The sequence below is a fragment of the Nicotiana tabacum genome, chromosome 24, assembly GCF_000715075.1.
Source record: "Nicotiana tabacum cultivar K326 chromosome 24, ASM71507v2, whole genome shotgun sequence".
Classification (NCBI taxonomy): Eukaryota; Viridiplantae; Streptophyta; class Magnoliopsida; order Solanales; family Solanaceae; genus Nicotiana; species Nicotiana tabacum.
In genome coordinates, this window is record NC_134103.1 from 85,014,863 (window position 1) to 85,038,137 (window position 23,275).

Below are 23,275 nucleotides of genomic sequence, written 5' to 3' on the forward strand. Positions count from 1 at the left end.
CTTAATGTTCGATCTCCACAACTTCCTGTATAGGGCCATGTCGTCGGTAATCTGAAGCATCGACGTGTCATGCCTAATCACCTATCCCCAATATTTCTTAGGACGCTCTCTACCTCTCCTCATGCCCACCAAAATAAGCCGATCACACCTCCTCACCGGCGCATCTGGGCTTCTCCTTTGAATGTGCTCAAACCATCTGAGCCTTGTTTCCCGCAGCTTGTCATCCATGGGGGCAACGCCCACCTTCTCCTGAATATCTTCATTCCTAATCTTATCCATCTTAGTGTTCCCGCACATCCACCTCAACATCCTCATTCTAACTATTTTCATCTTCTGGATATGTGAGTTCTTAACTCGTTAGCACTCAGCCTCATACAACATGGTCGGTCTAACTACCGCCCTATAAAATTTACCTTTGAGAATCGGAGGCACTTTCTTGTCACACAGGACTCTAGACGCTAACCTCCACTTCATCCACCCAACCCCTATACGGTGTGTGACATCCTTGTCGATCTCCCCATCCCCCTGAATAACCGATCCAAGGTACTTAAAACTGCCATTTTTGGGGATGACTTGTGAATCAATTTTTATTATTGTTAGATTTAACAATAATAAAAATTATAAGTAGAACTCACATTTGCATGAGCTACTTTTTATCCATTTTTTTTGTGTTCGGTACAGTTTTTTCAAGGGATTATTACATAAATAGTCGGAAAAATTTAATATTTATATTTTCTAGCCGGTATACATAAATTATACATTGATTATACATAGTTATATATATATATATATATATATATATATATATATATATATATTATTCATATGCCTGTTATTTTCAATTTAATAGATTAGGTAGGCGGCTATTTGGGTAGTTTTGGTATTTAAGATGCAATTTTTTTTTTGTCTATTTCTGATGTTTAGTGTAGCTTTTGGTATTCCAATTTATGGATTTTGATAGGACTTTCATACTTGCATTACATCTCACTTTGTTAAATATTTGACAGAGATCAAAAGGCTGCTCACATTTGGAAAATGCAAAATGAATAGAACTGTTTAGAAGTATATTTAAGGAACTATTTTAAACCTATCCTAAACATAGGGGACTAGTTTGTTATTTTCTTTAGTCTAGGGATAGAAATGTGTCCTGTTCAGCCTTGCAATTTCTTGCCTCTCATGTGATCAAAATAAATAAAAAATCAAATCCAACACAGAGATATCAAGCTAACTTAAAAGTTCGTCCTAATTTGAGTTTTCACGTTTGAGTATTAAAATTTAAGGCAAAATATATAGACAGACTCCTAAACCTGGCAATATTTTCACTATTGTACTTTTAGATACTCCAATCTCACTTATTGTGTGTCCATCAAAAAATTTACAATGCATGAATATTATGCTCTATGACGTGACAAAAATTAACAAAGAAAAAAAAATCTCATGGCTTGTGAATTTAACTAATCCGGAAAAACTTTAATCAAATTGAAGAAAAATTATTCTCAGGAAATAAAGCCTTTCTGGAAATAAAATGATGGGGGCAATGGTGGCGGAAGAGTGGGTAGTGATATAGTGGTTCTATAAAAGAAATTTTGAGAAAAAAGATAACAAAAACTTGATTTTGGAATTTCTCACACGCTAGAGTTGGGAAGTACTTTTTTGCCATGCCAATGCATAAAAGTGGAGTATGGAATAGGTAGAAGCTTTAATTGAAGTAGCTAAATAAAATTGTGTTAAGAGTCATTTTTAAATGACGTAAATCAGAGTTACTCGAGACTTTATTAAATTGATAGAATTACCAAAGTAAAGTATCTTTTCTCTTTATTAATGAATGACAAGCAAAAAAAATAGAAAAAAAATACTTGTATCGCATCTTACACAATTTTACAGTAATATAATTTTTTGGTCAAAATTACTATATACTAAAAGCAACTTTTAATGGAAGCTTTGCTCCTCGTAATGCTCAAGCTTGTCTTGTCGTTATTTTGATTCAAAAGATAACTAAAAGTGTGAACCTTTTTCACTTTTCACAAATAGTAACCAACTTGTCATTTTGATTATTTATTCATAATCCCTTTTATATATTTCAAAATAGCAAAACTTCGAAAATGAGCACACATGTGAATATGTAAATTATTTCATTATTCCTTAATTCCGGTCTTTTTGTTGCATTGACTTCATGGGTATAAAGTATAAACGAACAAAACTAAGGACTTTGGGTCCAACCAAAGAAGAAAAGAGAAAATAAAGGATGTTTTACAATCTAACTTAACTAACCACCCACTGTACTTAATACCAACACCTTGCCTTAAGAAAAAAAGTCCACATTTTTCCGTTTCGTATATCTCGACGAAATCGCTTACAATCGAAGCTAATTGATAAGGAGGCCGAATTCGTAGATCAGAATCCTCCGATCGCGTGGTATGCATTTTCTGAATTCTCCCCTTTTTTAAATGAGCAGATCTGCTTTGGTTTGAATCAATTTGTTGCAATTTGTGTGATACAGAATTCTGAATGCCTGATTTTGTTTGCCTTATTAGATTACAGAAGAGAATAATTAGTGCTCCTTATTTGTTTTTTGATGAAATCTAGATGCCCATTTGGTACTACGAGTTGTAAACTCGTTATATCTTTGTAAAAAATTCAAGATATCAGTGGATAAGATACAGATGTCTGCATTTAATATTCTCACGGTCTCATTAGCATAGAAAATTAGGCCTTTTGAAATTGGTGATGAAATTTCTGTACAAACCACCACTTGCTATCCTTTAGCTGTTATGAATTTTCGGGTTGAAAGAACAGCTGAGCAGGGTTTTGTCCCTTCTTTGGTTAGGGAGGAAAAGAAAATGGGGTATTTACCTTTTGGTGTAGAATTCTCAGCTTCAAAATTTGAAAATGTGGAGAAATTAAATGTTCTTAACATTCCTTCTACATATACCGAACAAGTGTAGCAGTTTAAATACTTAAAACAAGTATCCCTCTAGTCAGGGACGGATGCAGCATATTGTCACTAGGTTCATCTGGACCCAGTATTTTTGACGCGCGGAACGTAGATTTATATGTGAAAATCTACTATAACTTCAAAGAATATTAGATTGAACTCATAATTTTTTAAGTAAATTGAGTTAGTGCTAAGAACCTTACAAGTCGAACCCATCAATTTTAATTCATGGATCCACTCTGCTTCTAGTTTCACTTCCATGTCCTCACTATGACCGAACCTACTGTAAAAGGTAATACCTCCATATTCTTCATTAAAAAAAAAAGTAATTCCTCCAGATTTCACAACTTAGCTTTTTGTTGTCCACCTATTCTATCTTAAGTTAGAACAACTCATGCTGTTCTCAGGTCATTGTGAACTATCTTTGGTTTGCCTTGAATCTTCAACTCTTGCTTTAGCTACCGTAAGAACTTGAGACCAAGGTGCAATTGACTATACTGCAAAGCAGTCTAAACTTATGCCAATGCATTCTTATTCCTATTCTTATAGCTCTCTCTTGTCCAGCATCATAAAAATCTTTAAATTGCTTATTGGTTCTATACAGTATACACAACTGGTTTTCGAGTCCTTCCTCAAACATCTGCTGATACTTTAAAGCTTACATTTTTAGTTTGACCTCCTCGCGGGCTATTTTCCCTTATTGATTGGTGTTTCTTTATAACTTGTTCTTTGACAATTTTCATGATCATGTTGTATGGGCTATGTTATCTTTGCAGATGTTGCTATACAACATTTTGTCCTAGTATAAACTTTCATTGAAAGTAATGGTTTATATTCTAAAATACATTATTTGCCCAATACGATGAAACATTTGAAGCTTCTTTTTTAAGTTGGATAAAAGCTAACGTGTGACTGCACTACAGAGGAATCAAAGTCGGGATTTACTAAATTATACACGAGTTTATTGAAATAATATTTGTCAACTTTTGGTTAAGCAGAAAAATATGGCCAATGATGTCGAAGCTAAAGGATTCAACCCAGGCTTGATTGTCTTGCTTCTTATTGGTGGGCTCGTGTTGGCGTTTCTTATTGGAAACTATGTCCTTTATGTGTATGCCCAGAAAACCCTTCCTCCAAAGAAAAAGAAGCCACTCTCCAAGAAGAAGATGAAGAGGGAAAGGCTGAAGCAGGGTGTATCGGCACCCGGAGAGTAATTGTTTAGACACATTGGAGGATATTCCCCTTGTTCATGTTGAAGAGAGAATATGTCTGAGTTATTCAGCAGCACTTTAATCAGATGGTTGTACTTTTTAAGGTTAATACTTTCCTGTCACCATTGTTAGAACTTTAAAGATTGCCAGCTAACTGAGAAATTTTCCTAGAAGCTACTGTTCTTCCTTTTTCGTTCTAGCAGAACTATTGGGTTTTTGTTTTTCCTTTTGGTGGTGATGTGAGGTTTATGCTTGGTGCTTCCATCTTAGGTTGCATCTTTGCGGAAGTTGTTGAGCTTAGCTCTCGAAAGACTATAATGGCGGTGAAAGAAATGTGGCTTAGTAGAGAAGAATAACAGAGTGCCGTAGTAACACTGTTATTTGACATGTTGAGTTATGGTCATGTATTGATACACAATTCTAATGATTTTATTGATCAACAATAAAGGCAATAGCACCAAATAAAATCCCATCCTCATTTACACAAATTATAGTAGTAGATATATTTTAAATAGAAAAATCTCAATCTAATGCTTCTGCATTTAGATTTAGGAAACATTCTTCATATATCCATAATCCAATGATGAAAACAAAGAAATTTTAACTCATTTTTCTTTTGCTTCGTTTAACCTAGAATTAATGAAACACACTCTGGTTGATTGCTCCTTCCAAGTTTCAAGAACGCCCAAATAAATCAAACTTCATACAAACTCATCCATGAATTTTCTTCCCCTGCAACAAAACCATGTATTAAATCAAACTTAAAAAATGAACATATAACTTGGAATTCTTCAAATACTACATCATGTGTAGTAGCCAATAGGAAGAGAGTTTCTCACCTGAGTTAGGCCAGGCTTACTAGCTCTAATGCCTTTAGATTTGCAACCATTATGTTGTCCCTTGGATCGATTTGGTGAAGGAATGTGAGGATGAGTTTCAGGACCTCTATAATCGATATAAATATCCGAATCCATGCTTGACAAATCTCTTCTCCCTATAAAGAAAACATCATTTACATTAGTCATGAATCTCATGTACATAACAAAGTCCCACATTAATTGATTGCTGGAAAGATTAGGAAGCTATATAGGAGTATAAGGTATTTGGATACGCTTAATGATGTGAGAACTTTTAGAAAAAATCATACGAGTTTTGTTGAAAACGAACAATACCACATCATGTTTAGAGTATATTTAGGTTGATTTAGTCCAACTTGAATAAAAAAAAAGAACAAGGTGCCATCAGGAGGAGGACGAACAAACCTGAAGACGAACAAGGTGCCATCAAGAGGAGTAGGAGGAAGAAAATGGAAGTCAAGCTAGCCTTAAGTTTCATGACAAATAAAGGTAGCTAGATTGAGTTAATTTTTTCACAAACTCAAGGGTCTTTTCTTGTGATGATAAGAATTAAGAGGATTTTTTTTTTTTTTTTTTAGCTAAGGGAGCAAGAAACTATTCCTAAATCACGAGGAATAGGATCAGGGAAGAAGCATGAAGTGGAGGTGGGCAAGGGGGTATTGAAAGATCAAAGATGGAATACATGAGTCAAGGAAATGCACAAGTTTTGGCAATATTTGGCAGTGTCACTATCCTCACAGCAAATTAGATACAAGGTATTGATAGATAATGTGTCGGGTTGGAACATTTATGTAATGAACAGTGCCAATTTGTGCATTATTGCAAAAATGTGCGGGACTTATAACCTGTTTGGCCACGCTTTTAAAATCTATCTGATTATTTTGAGAAGTGCTTTTTTCAAAAATGTTTTTGGTGAAAATCAATTTGTGTTTGGCTAATCAATTTGAAAAGCACTTTTGAACAGCAATTAGTGTTTGACCAAGCTTTTAAAAAGTATTTCTAAGTGTATTTTTCTCAAAAGTATTTGTCAAAAAAAATGCTTCTGAGGAGAAACTATTTTTTTCTGTTTCTCAGAAACTGTTTCTGCTTCTACTCAAAAATATTTTTTTTCCTTCAAAAAACTTGACTGAACACCTTAACTCCGAAAAAAAACGCTTTTGACCAAGAAAAAAACTTTGTCAAACAAGCTATTAGTTTCAAGCTCCATTTGCTAGCCTCACGAATAGTGTCATTTACCTTCCGATCACGTCTTTCATTACGAGCTTGTATACACGCTTTTATTTAGCAGACGCTTTTGCTGGATCTTCCATAACTAAAAAAACACATCTACCCGCTACTACAAAGAGCAAAATGTCGTGTCTGATACGATTTACTCATGCCGTGATTTTTGGCTTAAATTGAAACGTGACAGATGGTGAAAGTTGAGTGATGGTCGTACCCTATATTTTTTAGTAAAATATTTTTCACACTCAATGTTTACCTAAAACCAATATATTTTATATTTCCTGCGGTTATGGGCGGAGTCGGGGCGAAAAAGATTCATCCAAACTCCTTTAGTCGAAAAATTACATTATTATATATATTAGATTAAAATTATTTTTATGTACATAGATGTTGATTCCCTAGATTTTTTTTATATATTTACTTCTTTATATTTTAAACCTTATTACTGAAATTCCTGGTCGTGCCACTAGCTGCGTCATATGTATACGTGTTTTTTTTTTTCATTGTACATTTAGAGGGTGTTTGGCTAAGCTTATAAGCTCGTCAAACCAACTTACAAGCACTTTTGTATACTGTCGAAATAGATTTCGGCCTTCGTACGATTGATCTAGGTCGAAATATAATGGATCGAAGAAAGACTTCGTAATATCGAGATGGGTTCCGAAGATGATACAAACAAGCTTTAGATTTCAGGTATAGGTCAAACACCGAGTTCGAAGTCATTATCGAGTTCGGGTCTGAATCGAACTATGATGAGATGATTTCGAGCTTAAGGAACAGAGGCCAACCGGGACCGAGTCTGAATCATCACCTGATCCCGAGTCCATATCGAGCTCTAGAAGCAATACCGACCAGCATCGAGGCCGATCGAGCTCGAGCTCACAGACAAGAGCCATTGCAAACACATCAAGGGAGAGAATCTGGGCGAAAATTAGGGAAAAAACTTATTTATCATGGGTTCTCCACTATGTATTTTTAATTATATCTAAAGTAGAATCTTCTACTTTTGTAGAGGGCAGTTTTTGCTTACATTGTAATTCAAGCACCATATTCTCCTATATTCAAGGATTATTCTTTTAAGCTTCATTAATTGATTCATTGTGCTTAATCCTAAAAATCATCTTCTTTCCAACCTTATTTATTTTGCATTCTTTGCAATCAATATTTGATATTTCTATTTATCCCCACGATTTGTATCAAGCTATACCACATATCCTTAGAACTATGTACAAATTCAACTCTATCCGTATTTCGGGTAAATAACTTTTTAGGTTATCTACGTGTTTGGTAAAGTTAAAAATGCTTATAAGCCAAGCGGTTCAAAAATAAGTCAAATACCATAAGTTGGTCAGCCCCAACTTATGAATTTTTAGCTTATAAGCACTTTAAGTTTGACCAATTTTTTTACTATTTTATTCCTAAAATATTTCCTTTTTAGAATAAAATTCCTACATCGATACGCACTGCCTCACTTATTTATTCAACCTAATCTCCCCCCGCCTCTTCAAGTCTGCAATTTTCATTGACTATTTGAGGTAAGCAAATTCTCTATTCCTTTGCATATTTGTATCTATGTGATTGTGTATAATCTTTGAAGTGTATGTAATAAACGAGGACATATCAAATTTTTGATGTATTGCTTTTTAAGTGTCGTGGTGATGAAGACAATATTTGTTTTTGTTCAAATATTTTGTCCTATTTAGGTTTATTTTTTATTGAGAAACTTTTGTCAATTTATTAATTATTATAACTTATGATTATATGCTTATCATAAAATAAATTATATTTATCATAAAAATTATCTTATTTAATCACAGTTGTATTTAAAATAAAATGACAAATAGAATATTTTGTATTTGAATCGCTCTGAAAATCTAAAATTTTGAAAAATTACGCCATTGTAAGTGTAAAGAGTTCTAAGGTTATTTAAGTCATTTTAACATAAAAAATAGCTTATCAGCACTTTTTTATCAGATACTGCAACAACGTTTTATCAATTTCAACACTTGTATCCAAACACATAATTGCTTATTTATTAAATCAGTTTCACCACTTAAAAATATTTTTTAGCACATAATACTTATCAGCTAATTCAAATCAGCTAATTCAAACGGACTCTTAGTCTTAATAAATCCAGCAATAGTATGACATTACATACCATCGACACCTGTTGTTAATCGTTCAATGAGTGAATGAGTTTCGATTTGATATATTTGAACTTATAGTTGAAAATTTGAAGATTAATATACTAACGTTATTAAGGGGTCGTTCGGTATCACGGTGTGTTGTATAAGGAAATTAATCATGGTGTAAACATTTGTATTGAGTTCATACATTATTTGATTGTGATTTCAAATGTAAGATAATAATCTATGTATTAGTACTTTATAGTGTATTATCTCATGGAATAACTAATCTATACATAAGCTTTACATAGATAAAACATCAAAAGGACAACTATCTTTTGTCTTTTCCCAAGAAGGCTATGAAGGCGCAAGAGTGTTACCATCATTTACTTATTATGCACTCTTTGAATGGTAGTTGTTTCTAGACAGACCTCCTTTATCACAGAGCAATTGTATCCCTCTCGATCAAATATTCTAGAGTATAATTGTAAATTTATTATTTTTTAATTACAAATAAACAAATAATTTAGATGATACTTTATTTTGCATACCCAATTTTAATGCAATGAACTAAATACCCAACAAGAAATAATTTATATATTATTAATTTTCGTAATATTAATCATTGCATTACTAGTCCAATTATAACTTATCCTCGACGAAGGGTTATCAAAAATTGATTGGTAAACTATTTATATCATAGTGTACAATAGTAATCTTGCTCTATTAGACTGTTACACATGTGCATAGTAACATGAGGTTGTTTTACTATGTTCATTTTTTAATTATCAATGACTTTGATTAATTAAAATAAGACGTAAAATGTTACACCCCATGTTTTAATACGTGAGAGTATGTCGTAAGTCAAGTGACGTAAGCTAAGAAATGAGATCGTCTTTGAATGTATATAAAGTAAGTTAATCATGTTACCTTGGACGTTACAAATATTTAAAATCATGAATAATAAGAACCACGAGTGTTGGAAGGCTTAGAAGCTAAACGAATTGAAGAAAATAAGTTTCGTCGAAAGTCGACAAGCGGGGAAAGTTATGACATATACTTTTGGGGTGAGACTAGGGTGCTTAACATGATAATAAGGTTATGTTATGAGTTATTTTAGTGGTATGATAGTCGTGTGTTACGTTTTGGAGTCAAGCAAGTCGTGGAACAAAAGTTTGCAAAGGTCATCACAAGTTACATTCATAATATGTTGAAAATTAGGTCAAATATAGCTGAGCTTTTCTTTCAATATACTTGGAATTAAGGGATGATCCACATACAAAATTTAAGGTTTACGAGTCTAGTTTACAACGCATTACACCGTTCATCGATACGACGTCGGAGTAAAGAGATATTCGTGTTTTTGTGAGACTACGCAAGCAGCTCCCATGGGACCCACTTAGGCGGTGGGCGATTCTTCAACCTTTAAAGATCGGGTCAAGGCTCATTTGGGGTCATTTTTTGACCCAAACAGACCCTACACTCTCCCAAAACACTCTCAAAGCAGTCTCCATGATTCTATACTGAAAACCAAAGATAAAAATACGAATCCAACGCTAGAGATCACGTGGTACTTGCTAGATCGCAGTCATTCATCTTGTGGCTATTTTAAAGGATTCTTCAAGTGAAGTAACCTCAAGTTTCATGTTATTCTTGTTGATTAAGGTAATAATAAGTTCCTCCTTCATATATATTAGATTTTCAAGGCGAACTACAAGTGTTTACACACCAACTTGAACACCAAAAGTTGATTCAAGAAGAGAATACAACACCTATAATGTTGTGGTGTTATTGAGGATCGTTTTGGGCTGTGCTTGGCTGAAATTTTGTGTGTTTTATACTTTTTAAGGTGAGTATAAAATCCTACTATATGTACTTGAAGTTGTTTGTGTGCTGGTTGCATTATTTGAGCAAAATATTACAAGAGGAGACTTGAAATAATTTGAGATGTTATGGGTTTTAATGGACTGTTTTGGAAAGGTTGTTTCCATGAACTATAAATGGCTGAAAAATGGAGAAAATAACTTGATTATGATATGGTTTATGTTGTTATCTACATGTCGAACTTGTTGTTGGTACTATGAGTATGAAGAGAAAGGACAATATAACAATGAAAAATTGTACTTGTTGTTGTTGTTAGATTGTTGGGATATTTGAGGGTAAATTAGGAGATAAATAGGAGGTTAGAAGTCCTCCAGTTGTACTTAATATCACGATGGCTATGTTGTTAAGTTAATGAATGAATGACTTTGGAGTTAAAGGGTTTAAAAGGGATTCAATACGAGCTTGTCGTTTGTCGTGTTTAATAGTAGTTTCGTTAGTGATATTTATGCACTTGTTGTTGTGTAGCTTGATTTGTGTTGTGGTGCTGAAAGTATATAGGTGAAGGTTGCATGGGTTCGTGTTGGTTTATGGACTTGGTAAGTAAGGTTACATGGGAGATGCTGCCCAAATTTACATAAACGAGCTGCTAGTTTAAGTTGCGGACTTAACTTTTACTCAGTACTGATTTTGAATCTCTTTATGCTATGGTAGATTGAGTTGAGTTGTTTGAAGAATTGCTTGAAAGGTATTAAATACTCAACAGAGTTAAGGTATGTTAAGGCTATCATTTCTTTTCTTTTGGCATGATCCATATGATACAACAAAACGAGCAAACACGCAACTTTTACAAGTGACTCTATTCTTAGAAGTACTAGGGTTGCCTATGTTCTTGATTCCTCATATGTCCTCTTATTATATCGTCTGTTCATGGGTCTTAGAAAATACGTAAGTTGATAAAGTTTATTCGAAGGTATAATGATCTTATGACATTCCGAGAGATCTTATTGACTTACTTCATTATGCATCGCATTCATTTATACATGTACATTGACCCATGACCAGCTAGCGTTATATACACGTATATTATATGTACATGGGGTATAGGAAAAGGTTACGATGTTATATACGCACTACCACCTGATCAGTTGTTATACGTTGATAATTTCGTCCACACAGGCCGAGATGATATGATGGGGTCCCCTCGGAGGTTTGATGACGTTATGTACGCATATACCTATGCATGATATGCCATTTATACGCATATGCATGACATTATAAATGTTTCATGATTCACAGAGCTATTCAGACTTATAGGTTGAGTTCTTTACTCCATGTTTCCTTCATGTCTTTTATATACTGTTTTTTCATGCCTTACATACTCGGTACTTTATTTGTACTAACGTCCCTTTTGCCTGAGGACGTTGCGTTCCATGTGCGCAGGTCCCGATAGACAGGTTGACAGTCCTCCTAGTAGGCTATCAGCTCAGCGGAAGGTATTGGTGCACTCCACTTGCTCCGAAGTTGCCTATTTGGTCATTATGCTTTGGACATGTATAGATTGGTATGGCGGAGCCCCGTCCCGACCTTTATGACGTTTATGTACTCTTAGAGGCTTGTAGACATATGTCATATATATGGATGATTGTATGGTCTTGTCGGCCTATATTTTGAGTGTATAAATAATCATTTCGGCCGTATAGACCCGTATATCACATGTATGAGTTTGTATATCATGTTGGGTCGTCCTATGTCGAGTATTCCCTCAAGTTTTATTCTGGTTATCTCATGACGGCACTTCTGGCACACTTACCCATGATGGTATGATTAGAAAAATTTGTTACGTTGGTACTCGGTTGAGTAAGGCACCGATTGCCCGTCGTAGCCCTATGGTTTGGGTCGTGACATAAAGTCTTGAAAACTTTTTAAATACCAAAAAGAGTAACAACAAAAGACGCTAAAAAGATAGAAGAAAATTCGATACCCAACATACGCAATAAGTGTGAGTTATTTCTCTTCAGCTATATTAAGTAGTATAGGATGGACCAGCAATATTAAAGACTATCTTTCGCAGATGATAGATCCTCAGTAAATGCATACTGTGTCTACCCAATTTAAGTGTTTATAAAAACCTCACTAATGGTCAGTAAATGAATTAGATAACAATTTAATAACATTTTTAAATCGAATAGCATGAAATTTCCAAAAACAAAAGAAGAAGAGGAAATTCACGACACCAACTTTATCTTTCTATTTGGGAAAAAGACTGACCTTGTGGTATTTAAAATTGATCACTTATAACTGTTATTTTAACTTGAGCCTACTAATGACCTCGTCGTTAAAGAATGGGCCTAGTACTACCCTTTTTCACTAATGGCTACTCCCTTTGTCCAAAAAAATCAGGACATGACACGTGTCTTAATCAACCCACCCCTAATATTTTTTTACCAAACCCCCCGCTACGCTATCCCTCCCCGTCGTATTTCATCCACCCCTCCCCCTTTTACCCAAACACCAAATCAAACGACTTCCCCAAAGTTTTTCCGCTAGGGTTCTTTATCCTTCTTCAATTCCAAATTAGATTAAGGTTCCACCACTATTTTCGGCCTACTTACTCGATTAATCCCTTGGTCTCCTTATAAATATGTCTTATTGTTCTAGTTCATCATATGGGTCGAAGAAGAGGTGTCTTTGTGGCCTTATTGCCCACCATTTTACGGCATATGCTTCTGAAAAATACGGGTAGGCGCTTTTTTAAGTGCCCAAAACCTGAGGTAAGTCAGCTTCATTTATGCTAATAGTGTTCTTTGAATTCTCAAAAGCCTTCTAGCGTTCTTAGGATTCTCATGAAATATTTGGGTTTATTTTTGTTGTGTTATTTTTACCGAAGAAATCGTGTGGTTATTGGGAGTGGCAGGATAATGAATTACCTCCAAGAATTGTGATTTTGATTAGTAGTCTTAAAAGAAAATTGGAAGATGCTGAAATGCAAAGAGATATTTTGAAGAAGAAAATGGCCGCTTATGATATTGCTGCTAGCATTGAGGCTCAAACGATATCAAAATTGGGCGAAAAAGTTGTTGAAAGAAATATTTTGAAGAAGAAACTTGTTGATGTTGAGTCTGCTGCTGCTATTGATGCCGGAACTATTGCAACATTGAGCAAAATCGTAGCCCATCAGTGGATGTTAATTCGTGTCTTATGTGGATGCTTTGTTGGATTTGTTGCATTATGGTTCTTGTTGTGAAGTACGAATTTAGGATATAATGATAGTTAATCCGTGTAATGTATTAATTAGTGTAGTATATTTTATTGAATAGTTATAAGGATTGTAATGATCTTGCTTTTCTTGTGATAATCTCAAGTTCTTCATAATCATAGTCATTACAATCAGATTCAGAGAAATCATAGGAACCAAGGCTATGTTCACAATCAATGGCGATAGAATAAGAGAAGGAAAATGGGGGAAAATAATAATGAAGGGTCTGATTTTTTAGGTTAAAAAATATTAAGTGAAGGGGTAAAAAGGGGAGGGGTGGGTGAAATAAGTCGGGGAGGAGGGGTGCTAGTAAAAAAATATTAGGGGTGGGTTGATTAAGACACGTGTCATGTCCGGGTTTTTTTAGACAAACTAAATATTTTAGGGAGTAGTCGTTAGTGGAAAAGGACAGTATTAGACTCATTCTTTAACGACGAGGCATTAAACGAGGATTATAAGTAATCTATTTCGAATAACACAAGGTCATTTTTGGGCCTTTTCCCTTCTATTTTACTTACTTAATTTATTCTCGTTCAGTAAAAAAATAAAATGTTTAATGATGTTTTTTTTTCCTTCCTTTTCAACAACTTTGTATTTCTATTTTATTGATAAGGTGGTAAAGTCCATGGTTTAGGAAGGAGAAGGGAAGACTGAAGAGTTCGATAAAATCAGAACTCTGCAAGGTATTCCATCGATCAAAATAAGAATAACATATTACTACTAAACTTGTGTTACTTTGATATACTTTTCAATTATATTTAACCATAAAAATCATGATTTATAGTATTTTTATAGAATTTTTGAATGTATTAAATTTTGAATTTAAGAAATTAAAATTTAGTCATCCAAATCCAGGTCGAAATTAAATGCATTAATATTTAATTCTACTATGTACTACTTTTTCCGTTTCAATTATGTATTTTAGTTTTAGTTTCACTAAACATGAAGTTTGAGAAAAGTTACTTTTTTAGTGGGATTGATAAAATACAAGGTAACAGTTCTACAAATAAACCAGCACTTAAGTTTATCAATGGTTGTTCGGCAAATGGCCAAATATACCTTTGTACTTTAAAAAATGGTCTAAGAATACCCCATATTATATTATTGGGTTATCTATACCCCTGCAGTCATACTTTGGATTCAAATATACCCCACATTTAAACGGATGGACATATGTCATCGTCCTGTTGGCCAATTCTAAATATCTCCTAATTAATTAAAAAGTCCCCTTACCCATACCCGAAAAGCAATTTTCTAAAGCAATTTTTTTTAGTGTAAAAATTGGAAAAAATTGAATTTTTTTTTTACTAAAAACTGAAAAAACGAAAATATTTTTTTCCAGTTTTTACGAAAAAAAAAACTGCTTTAAAAAAACAAAAAAATATTTTCTAAAACAATATTTTTGTAAAAACTGAAAAGCAATTTTCTAAAGCAATGTTTTTGTAAAAACTGGAAAAACTGAATGATTTTTTTACTAAAAACTTAAAAAATCGAAAATGATGGGTAATGGGTCTTTTAATGGGTAATATGTCTTTTTAATTAATTAGGATATATTTAGAATTGACCAACAGACGATAATACGTGTCCCTCCGTTTAAATGAGAGGTATATTTGAACCTAAAATAATACTGCAGGGGTATGGATAACCCAATAGTATAACGAGGAGTATTCTTCTTCTTATTCATCTCTAGCTGTGGATGCTTTTATCTTTTTTATTTATTAACTATAGTCAAACTTCTCTGTAACATCATTCCTATATAACACTCATTCATTACATAACATTATTTATAGTAGTTATATTTATTTTCTCGAAACCGATTTTTTATGTTATATTATACTCTTTATAGAAGCAATTTACTATAGCATAAAAAAAAAATATTGAAAACAAATACAACTATTATAAAAAAGGTTTGATTGTACTTATTTAAAGGTGTCGGCTTCATGAGTTGTTATTATTAAAGGAATAAATCAAGAAAACTCAGAAGCATCTAATCATTATCTACCGGATAAATAAAATAGTTTAGATAATCACAAATTACAAGTGTGGGGGTCCACTTAAACCAACAGTGGGGCCCATAACCAGCTGGTCTTTTTTCATGCTCTCTCACTCATGGTTGAAATTTTCCACTATTCTTCATCAAGATCTAATTTTTATCACACTAAAGTAAGAGGGGTCCAACACTTTACATTACTTTTTTTTGTTACTGTATACAAAATAGAAACATATTGTGAGATAAAGTTACATTCTTTGAAACAAAGAAGAACAAATTAGATAATTTTCTGAGATCTGAAGAAGCTCCATTTTTTTCACAGGGTAATAATTCCTCATACTTCAGATCTTTCTTTTACTTCCAATTCAGACAAAATATGTATCTTTTTTTCCTTTACAATTGTCATTTTCTTTAATGTCTTTTAAAATTTTGATGGGCTGTTGTTGTTGTGTATAATTATTATCTTCGATGATTTTTCTTTCTATCTTTAGAACTGTAATATAGTGAATTGGATTAGTAGTTATGTTATTCTGTTTTTAGTTGCTGAGAATGTATTGAGATAAAGAGCTAATTGTGATCTATTAAAGAGATTTTTGACCACTATGGGACTGAGGATTCAGAATTTTTATTTGAGGATGATTAGACATGACTGTTTAATTCATAGATCTTTCAGTTGTTACATTCTATTCCCTAATATCTTCAGATAATCTTAGGTTCTTTCCTCACACTTATACTGTCTCAACACATACATAAATGGCAAGTAGAATATACATTTTTGTACAATTGTGATCTTAAGTCAAGGGGATTTAGCTTCCTCTTAATTATGTGAATTATGTGGATGAATCTCTCAGTGAAAGGTTGATTCAGCTGCGTAATGTGCTTTGTTTTGTCTTTTAAATAGGGAAAATTGACGAATAAATCGAAAAATGGGGAAGAAAGGAAGCTGGTTTTCTTCAGTAAAGAAGGCTCTGAGCCCAGATCCTAAGGTAAGAACGCGAACAAGGTTTTGTGGAATAGCTATATCGAGTTTTTTTTTTAGTATGATGTAAGGCTTTTTTTCCTCATTTAACAGTGAATAACGGTGCCTGAGTTTAATTTCAGAAAGGAAGTAAATCAAAGAAGAAATGGTTTGGGAAAGAAAAGGACCCGGTTCCAGATTCTTCGTCCCTGGTCGCTTCCTCAGTGTCTCCTCCTCGTCCAGTTCCTCCAGTAGAAGAGGTCACACTGGTTGAAGTGGAAGAGGAGCAGACAAAACATGTATATTCCGTTGCAGCTTCCACTTCAGCAGCTGCAGAAGCTTCTGCTGCAGCTAACCAGGTTGCTGCGGAGGTTGTTCCGTTAACTAAAGTGACTAAGTTTGCCGGCAAATCAAAGGAGGAAGTAGCCACAATCAGAATTCAGACTGCTTTTCGGGGATATCTGGTATGCTTTTGTACATTCTCATATTCATGTTCTTTTCAGCTAGTTTACCATAAACTTGATGCTTTTCCTTATTAGCTCCGTAAAGATAGCATAAATGGGTTTGATACTAATAAGGAACTTGTTATCGGGGTTTATCATCTGCAGGCGAGGAGGGCATTGAGGGCGTTAAGAGGACTTGTCAGACTCAAATCACTTGCTGATGGACCTACTGCAGAACGGCAAACTGCCCATACTTTAAAATGCATGCAAATGCTTTCTCGTGTGCAGTCTCAGATTAGTTCCAGAAGGATCAGGATGTTGGAAGAGAACCGAGCTCTCCAGAGGCAGCTTATGCAGAAACATGCAAAAGAACTCGAGAGTTTGAGGGTCAGTTTTCTTCCTCTATTCCACCTTTTTTTTTCTTGAAAGAAGGGATGAACTCAAGCTCTAGAATGCGAATCAATTAGTGCTTAGTGTTTTAATAAAGTTCACTAGGAAAATTTATATGCCAAATAAGGAAACTTTAACTCCAAAAAATGCTGCAATGGAAATTGATATCTACACTTGACCACCGAATAATTACTCACTGTTTAAAAGCTATGCACCTGATCTGTTTTGTTTCAATTTTGGGTAACAATTGTTCTTGGTTAAACTTTGTGTCTCTGTGTCTTTTTGTACATTCTTTTTTTTACCAATAATTTGTTTCTTGCTATACCATTTCTTGTTTGTTTTGATAGAGAGGGGAGGAATGGGATGACACTGTGCAATCAAAAGAGCAGGTCGAAGCAAGCTTAATCAAGAAATACGAAGCTGCAGTGAGACGTGAAAGAGCACTAGCTTATTCATATTCACACCAGGTAATTAGCTAGTCTTTTTTTTATACAAAATAATCAGCATTTGGAAAGAGTGCAGTCGATGCATATGGGTACATGACAGAGAATGTAAAGGGTTAGGATGTAGTTGTGGTGGAAAGATGCTGATTCTAAGAATCATGTATATGACCTTTAAAATTTCTATTGTCAAAATTTTATGGTGACGTGATCACTTATAACAGGGTCTCATCTGTTTTTTCCCCTATTAAACATTAAAAGAACTCATTATTTCAGCAGGATGACTTTTGCATGTGTTTAAAATTTTATGAATTACTTCAGCAGAATCCTTTGTAAGGTAGGGGTAAGGTATGTGTACACACTACCCTCCCCAGACTCCACTTATGGGATTACACTGGGTTTGTTGTTGTTGTTGTTGTACTTCAGCAGAATGACTTTAGCATGCGTTTAAAATTTATAATTTCACAGCTAGTTAGAAGATTTTTAGTATTGCTTGTGACAAAAACTTTGACTGGACAGAAAACCTGGAAGAAGTCATCAAAATCTCCCAACTTGTTGTTTATGGATCCAACCAATCCTCAGTGGGGTTGGAGCTGGTTAGATCGGTGGATGGGCGCGAAGGAACTCAAAAATGATCAAATGTCCGTTAGAAGTGCCAGTATAAGTATTGCCGGAGGAGAAATTACCAAGGCATTTGCTCGGCATCAGCTGAATTCTGAACTCCCTTCTTCTCCGTCCAGCCAAAAGCAAGGTCACCAATCTCCTACAACCCCTTTCAAGACAGCCAATTCAGTAGCAGCCAGAAAATTGAAATCGGCAAGAGTAGCTGCAATAAGCCAAGATGATGATGCGCGAAGCATGATCAGTATTCAATCAGAACGTAACAGGAGGCATAGCATTGGGGTATCATCTATAAGAGATGATGAGAGTTTGGCAAGCTCTTCCTCTGTACCAAGTTATATGGTACCTACTAAATCAGCAAAAGCAAAAACACGATTGCAAAACCCTTTAGGCATGGAGAACGGTACACCAGAAAAGGGATCAGCAGGGTCTGTCAAGAAGCGGCTCTCTTACCCGCCTTCACCTGCAAGACCAAGGCGGCATTCAGGCCCGCCAAAGTTTGAGAATACATCCCTAAACACCTCCATTGCTGAGGATAACGTGAACGAGGTCATCAATTAATTATTCTTGCCACAAGTCAGAAGCTATCCTGTTACCCTACTACATGAACTAAATGCAGATAAGAAACAAAGATTAGAGGGGAATCACCTTCTCCATAAAATTCTTATTAATTTGTTGTTGTATTTAGGCTTACCTTGGATGGTTCTTGCTTTTATATATTTCTTTTCTTCCACAGTTGTTGATAAGGTGAGGTTGTGATAATAGTGAATCATTTTAAAGAAAACATTTTCCTTGGAAGTGGTTATATATGTAATATGATTATTTATTTATTCAGTTAAATGGAAATTATTTTCTGTCTCTAGATCAATTAGTATTTCCCTGCTTGAATTCTGGGGATGGTTGACAAACAGATAGCCTTAAACCTGAATGTCGATCATAATAAGTACGTGTCTTCGCCGGGTAAGTTTGAACAACAAGCAACTGCTGAAAACATCTGCATTTCTTGAGATCAGATACTATTTGATGAAGAAAGGAACTTGAGTAGAAATGAAGTTTATGCAAATGGAAATGAGTTCTGAATTAGTGTAAATTACATATGAATTGGAAATGATGACAATTGACATATTGATGAAAACATAAATGGCAATTAGAAAGGGGAAATATGGCATTGTGATGCTGATGAGAATTTAGCTCAAAGAATGAATGGATTGTTACAACATGCCCAGCGGAAGCAAGCCTTCAAATCAGGCAGCACATACATGTAAACTAGACAATGATATAATTACGAGATTAGGAACCACTAACCTCTTGAAAATGTTGCGCAGGTCCTCCTCAGAGCAATAATCCAGGGGTGCAGTCTTCTGCTATGGTCCTAGCAAGGCCTTGGACAAATTTGCTTTTGGGTGGGCAAGAACAATACAACTCTAAAAAATAGGTCATTGGGTGAAAAATATCTTCCTTATGTAGACTCGTTTATGAGCCAAAGAGGGCTCCAAAAATGTGTAGGATTCTGCTTGTGCAAGTAGAATCTTACTCTAACTCTACAAGATGACTTTTCTCCCAAGTCTCTTCTTTTACCCAAGTCGGTCCAGGTTTTTACTAGGTATAACATGGACCACATAAATAGTAAGAGGCTACCAATTATAGCATAATTCGAAAATTTGGATGAATTAATTCCTACTATAATTAAATGCAGTTTATTCCACTAAAAACTGCAATTGAACTCCTCAATATGAATTTCGAAAATTCATTAACACTTATTTTAACTCCCTATGTTAAGATCACTAGTACCAATTAATTAAATTAAATCACTGACAATTTAATTTAATCAACTAATTAAATCCTCTATAATTCCGCTTAAACTATTTTATGTGACGGATACAAAATTCACCGGCCGGGTTTTCACATGAAAACTTATAAGCTTACATAAAGGGGTATCATCAAACTCAAAACCGAGTCATGGGCTCTATCAACTAATTATTATTTCACAAATGCTATTCGTTATTGTCCAAGCTATTAGGCATACACTAACTCTGAATAGAGTTGTACCTTTTGATAAATCAAAACAATAAAAATCACATTGATCATAATAATTATATCAAGATTAGGAGTATAAGCTCATTTAATGAATTAGAGAAAATGTTTTGTATATATTCAGTACAAAAATATTTTTTCTCTACTTGGTCCGTTCAATATACACTAAGTATACTAGGACAAGAAGTCGGAGTAAAACCACTCTCATTCAAGACAAATTATACTATAATCTTGTGCTACAATCGTCAAGATATTTTGCCTAATAATATCTTCGATTGTGAACATAGTTTATTAATTATGAGAAACGACAATTTAATCTTCTATGCATGAGCTAAGACTCCATACACTAAATTGTCTACTACATAACTAAATGACACACATGTAACAAATGATCTATTTAAAATAGTACTTTATTGGATTGAATAAATTAAATAAATTAAATAAATAATTATTCCATAAAGAATAAAACACAATACTATGTCAAAACTGCATGGTTAATAGTATATCCCAACAATCTCCCACTTAGACTCATAACCATGCATGTACAACTCTAACACCCATTCCTTCTACATGCTTGTCAAAAATCTTCTGTGGCAAGCTCTTTGTAAACGGGTCTGGCAAATTGTCCTCTGACGTAATCTTCAATACTCTTGCATCACCTCTCTGAGTTATGTCCCGAATTAAATGATATTTATGCTCAATATGCTTACTCCTTTTATGGCTTCTTGGTTCCTTCGAGTTTGTAACTGCACCACTATTGTCATAATAAAGTACAATTGGTGATTGAACCGAAGGAACTACAAAACTCTTTTAGAAAGTTCCCGAGCCAAACAACCTCTTTAGCTGCCTCAGATTCAGCCATATATTCGGCTTCCATGGTGGAATCAGCAACACATGATTACTTGATACTCCTCCAACTTATGGCTCCACCTCCTAAAGTAAAAAATATATCCTAAGGTAGATTTTCTAGAATCTCTATCTGACTGGAAATCTGAATCAGTATAGCCAATGGGTACAAGATCACCTCAGTGATAAATCAACATATAATCCCTAGTCCTTTTCAGGTACTTGATTATAAATTTAACGACAGTCCAATGTTCTCGTCCAGGATTAGACTGAAATCTACTAACCATGGCAACAACAAAGCAGATATCAGGTCTAGTACACAATATATCATACATGAGACTCCTTACAGCATAAGCATAAGGGACCGCCTTCATCTTTTCTATCTCATCAGTCGTTTTTGGGGACTGATCTTTTGACACAGAGATTCCATGCCTAAAAGGGAGAAAACCTTTTTTGAAATCTTGCATGCTAAAACCGGTGTGAATAATATCAATATAAAGTGCTTGGGATAAGCCTAATATCCTTCGCTTGCAATCTCACATAGGCTTGATCCCAAGGATATGTGCCGTTTGTCCCAAGTCTTTCACATCAAAACGCGAGGACAACCATTCCTTTACTAAATTCAACATGCTCACATTATTTTCTATGAGCAAAATATCATCTACGTACAAAATAAAAAATGTAACTTTATCTCCATCCGACTTCTTATAGACACAAGACTCGTTTTCACATTGATCAAAATCGAGGGTTTTAATCGATGTGTCAAAACAAGTATTCCATGCTCTAGAAGCTTGTTTCAATCCATAAATGGATTTCTTTAATTTACACAATATATGTTCATTGCCACTTTTAATGAAACCAAATAGTTGTGACATATAGATGCACTCATCAAGACTTCCATTAAGAAAAGCCGTCTTGACATCCATTTGCCAAATCTCATAATGAGCAACAATGGATAAGAGAATCCTAATGGATTTAAGCATGGCTACTGGCAAAAAAGTTTCCTCATAATCGATCCCTTCTTTTTGAGTAAACCCTTTTGCAACAAGCCTAGCTTTAAAAGTTTGCACTTTTCCATCCACTCCTCTCTTTTTCTTATAGATCCATCTACAACCAATGGGTTTGACTCAAGTAGGCGGTTCTACAAGATCCCAGACTTGATTGGAGTACATGGACTCCATTTCAGATTTCATAGCAACAACCCATTTATCAGTGTCTGTATCCTGTAGTGCTTTGTCGTAATTAAGAGGTTATGTATTAGGATCTTCAGGGATTCTTTCATAAGATTCTCCCAAAAGCGCAAACCAGACAAGTTTTTTAATAATTATCCCACTACGACTAGTCACTACAGGTGCAGTCTGATTTTGTTGTTGAATCACAACATCATTTTCCAGAACTGAAGCCTCAACGTTATCCTTCACACCTTGCGGTGCTGGGATATCATTAACTTCTTCCTGGAGTGCAGGTTGCAGAACAATTTCAGGTTGCTCAACAATCTGAGGTTGCTCAACATTACTCACACTACTTTGGGGTAGTGAGATGTCAGGCAATTACTCTTGTGCATTCTGCTGCCTATTGACATTTCTCCCACTATGATAATGCAGTGGTATGTCAATACTAGCTTCCGGGATATGTTCCAGAGATAAGTCATTAGTTACTCTATTACTTAATTCATGTAAAACTAGTTTACTTATAGGAATATGGTTCATTAAATAGTTCTCTTCTAAAAATCTAGCATTTGTCGTAACAATTACTTTTGTTTTCTTTGGGACAATAAAATAAACCGCCTTTAGTGCATTTTGGATATCCAATAAAAATGTATAATTTTGTCCTCGATTCCAATTTATCCGTTTTCCCTTTCAGCACATGTGTTGGACAACCCCAAACCCGAATGTGCCATAAACTTGGCTTGCATCCAGTCCATAATTCTAATGGAGTTGAAGGTACTGACTTTGAAGGAACCAAATTTAGAATGTAATTTGTTGTTTCTAAAGCATATCCCCAAAAGGAAAAAGGCAGATCGGAATAACTTAACATTGATCTAACCATTTTCTTAAGGGTTATATTTCTTCTTTCTGCCATACCATTTTGTTGTGGTGTTCTTGGGACAGATAATTGAG

The 23,275-nt window shown here is 34.5% G+C and overlaps 1 protein-coding gene and 2 long non-coding RNA genes across 3 annotated transcripts; 2 read left to right on the forward strand and 1 right to left on the reverse strand.

The window, feature by feature from the left end:
* The first annotated feature begins 2,203 nt into the window (after nucleotides 1-2,203).
* Nucleotides 2,204-4,319, forward strand: LOC107761419 (uncharacterized). Its single transcript, XR_001642594.2, has 2 exons — nucleotides 2,204-2,415; nucleotides 3,934-4,319. It is a non-coding gene; the product is annotated as an uncharacterized LOC107761419 (long non-coding RNA).
* A 349-nt stretch (nucleotides 4,320-4,668) lies between these two features.
* Nucleotides 4,669-5,612, reverse strand: LOC142178486 (uncharacterized). The gene is made up of 3 exons (XR_012706649.1): nucleotides 5,409-5,612; nucleotides 4,986-5,140; nucleotides 4,669-4,878 (listed from the first exon to the last, which is right to left on the reverse strand). It is a non-coding gene; the product is annotated as an uncharacterized LOC142178486 (long non-coding RNA).
* A 9,948-nt stretch (nucleotides 5,613-15,560) lies between these two features.
* LOC107761417 (protein IQ-DOMAIN 3) lies at nucleotides 15,561-19,137 on the forward strand. The gene is made up of 6 exons (XM_016579643.2): nucleotides 15,561-15,746; nucleotides 16,325-16,409; nucleotides 16,525-16,845; nucleotides 16,990-17,211; nucleotides 17,562-17,681; nucleotides 18,174-19,137. Exons 2-6 carry the CDS (start codon nucleotides 16,350-16,352, stop codon nucleotides 18,834-18,836), a joined length of 1,386 nt encoding a protein of 461 aa, XP_016435129.2. The 5' UTR covers nucleotides 15,561-15,746; nucleotides 16,325-16,349; the 3' UTR covers nucleotides 18,837-19,137.
* Nucleotides 19,138-23,275: the final 4,138 nt, after the last annotated feature.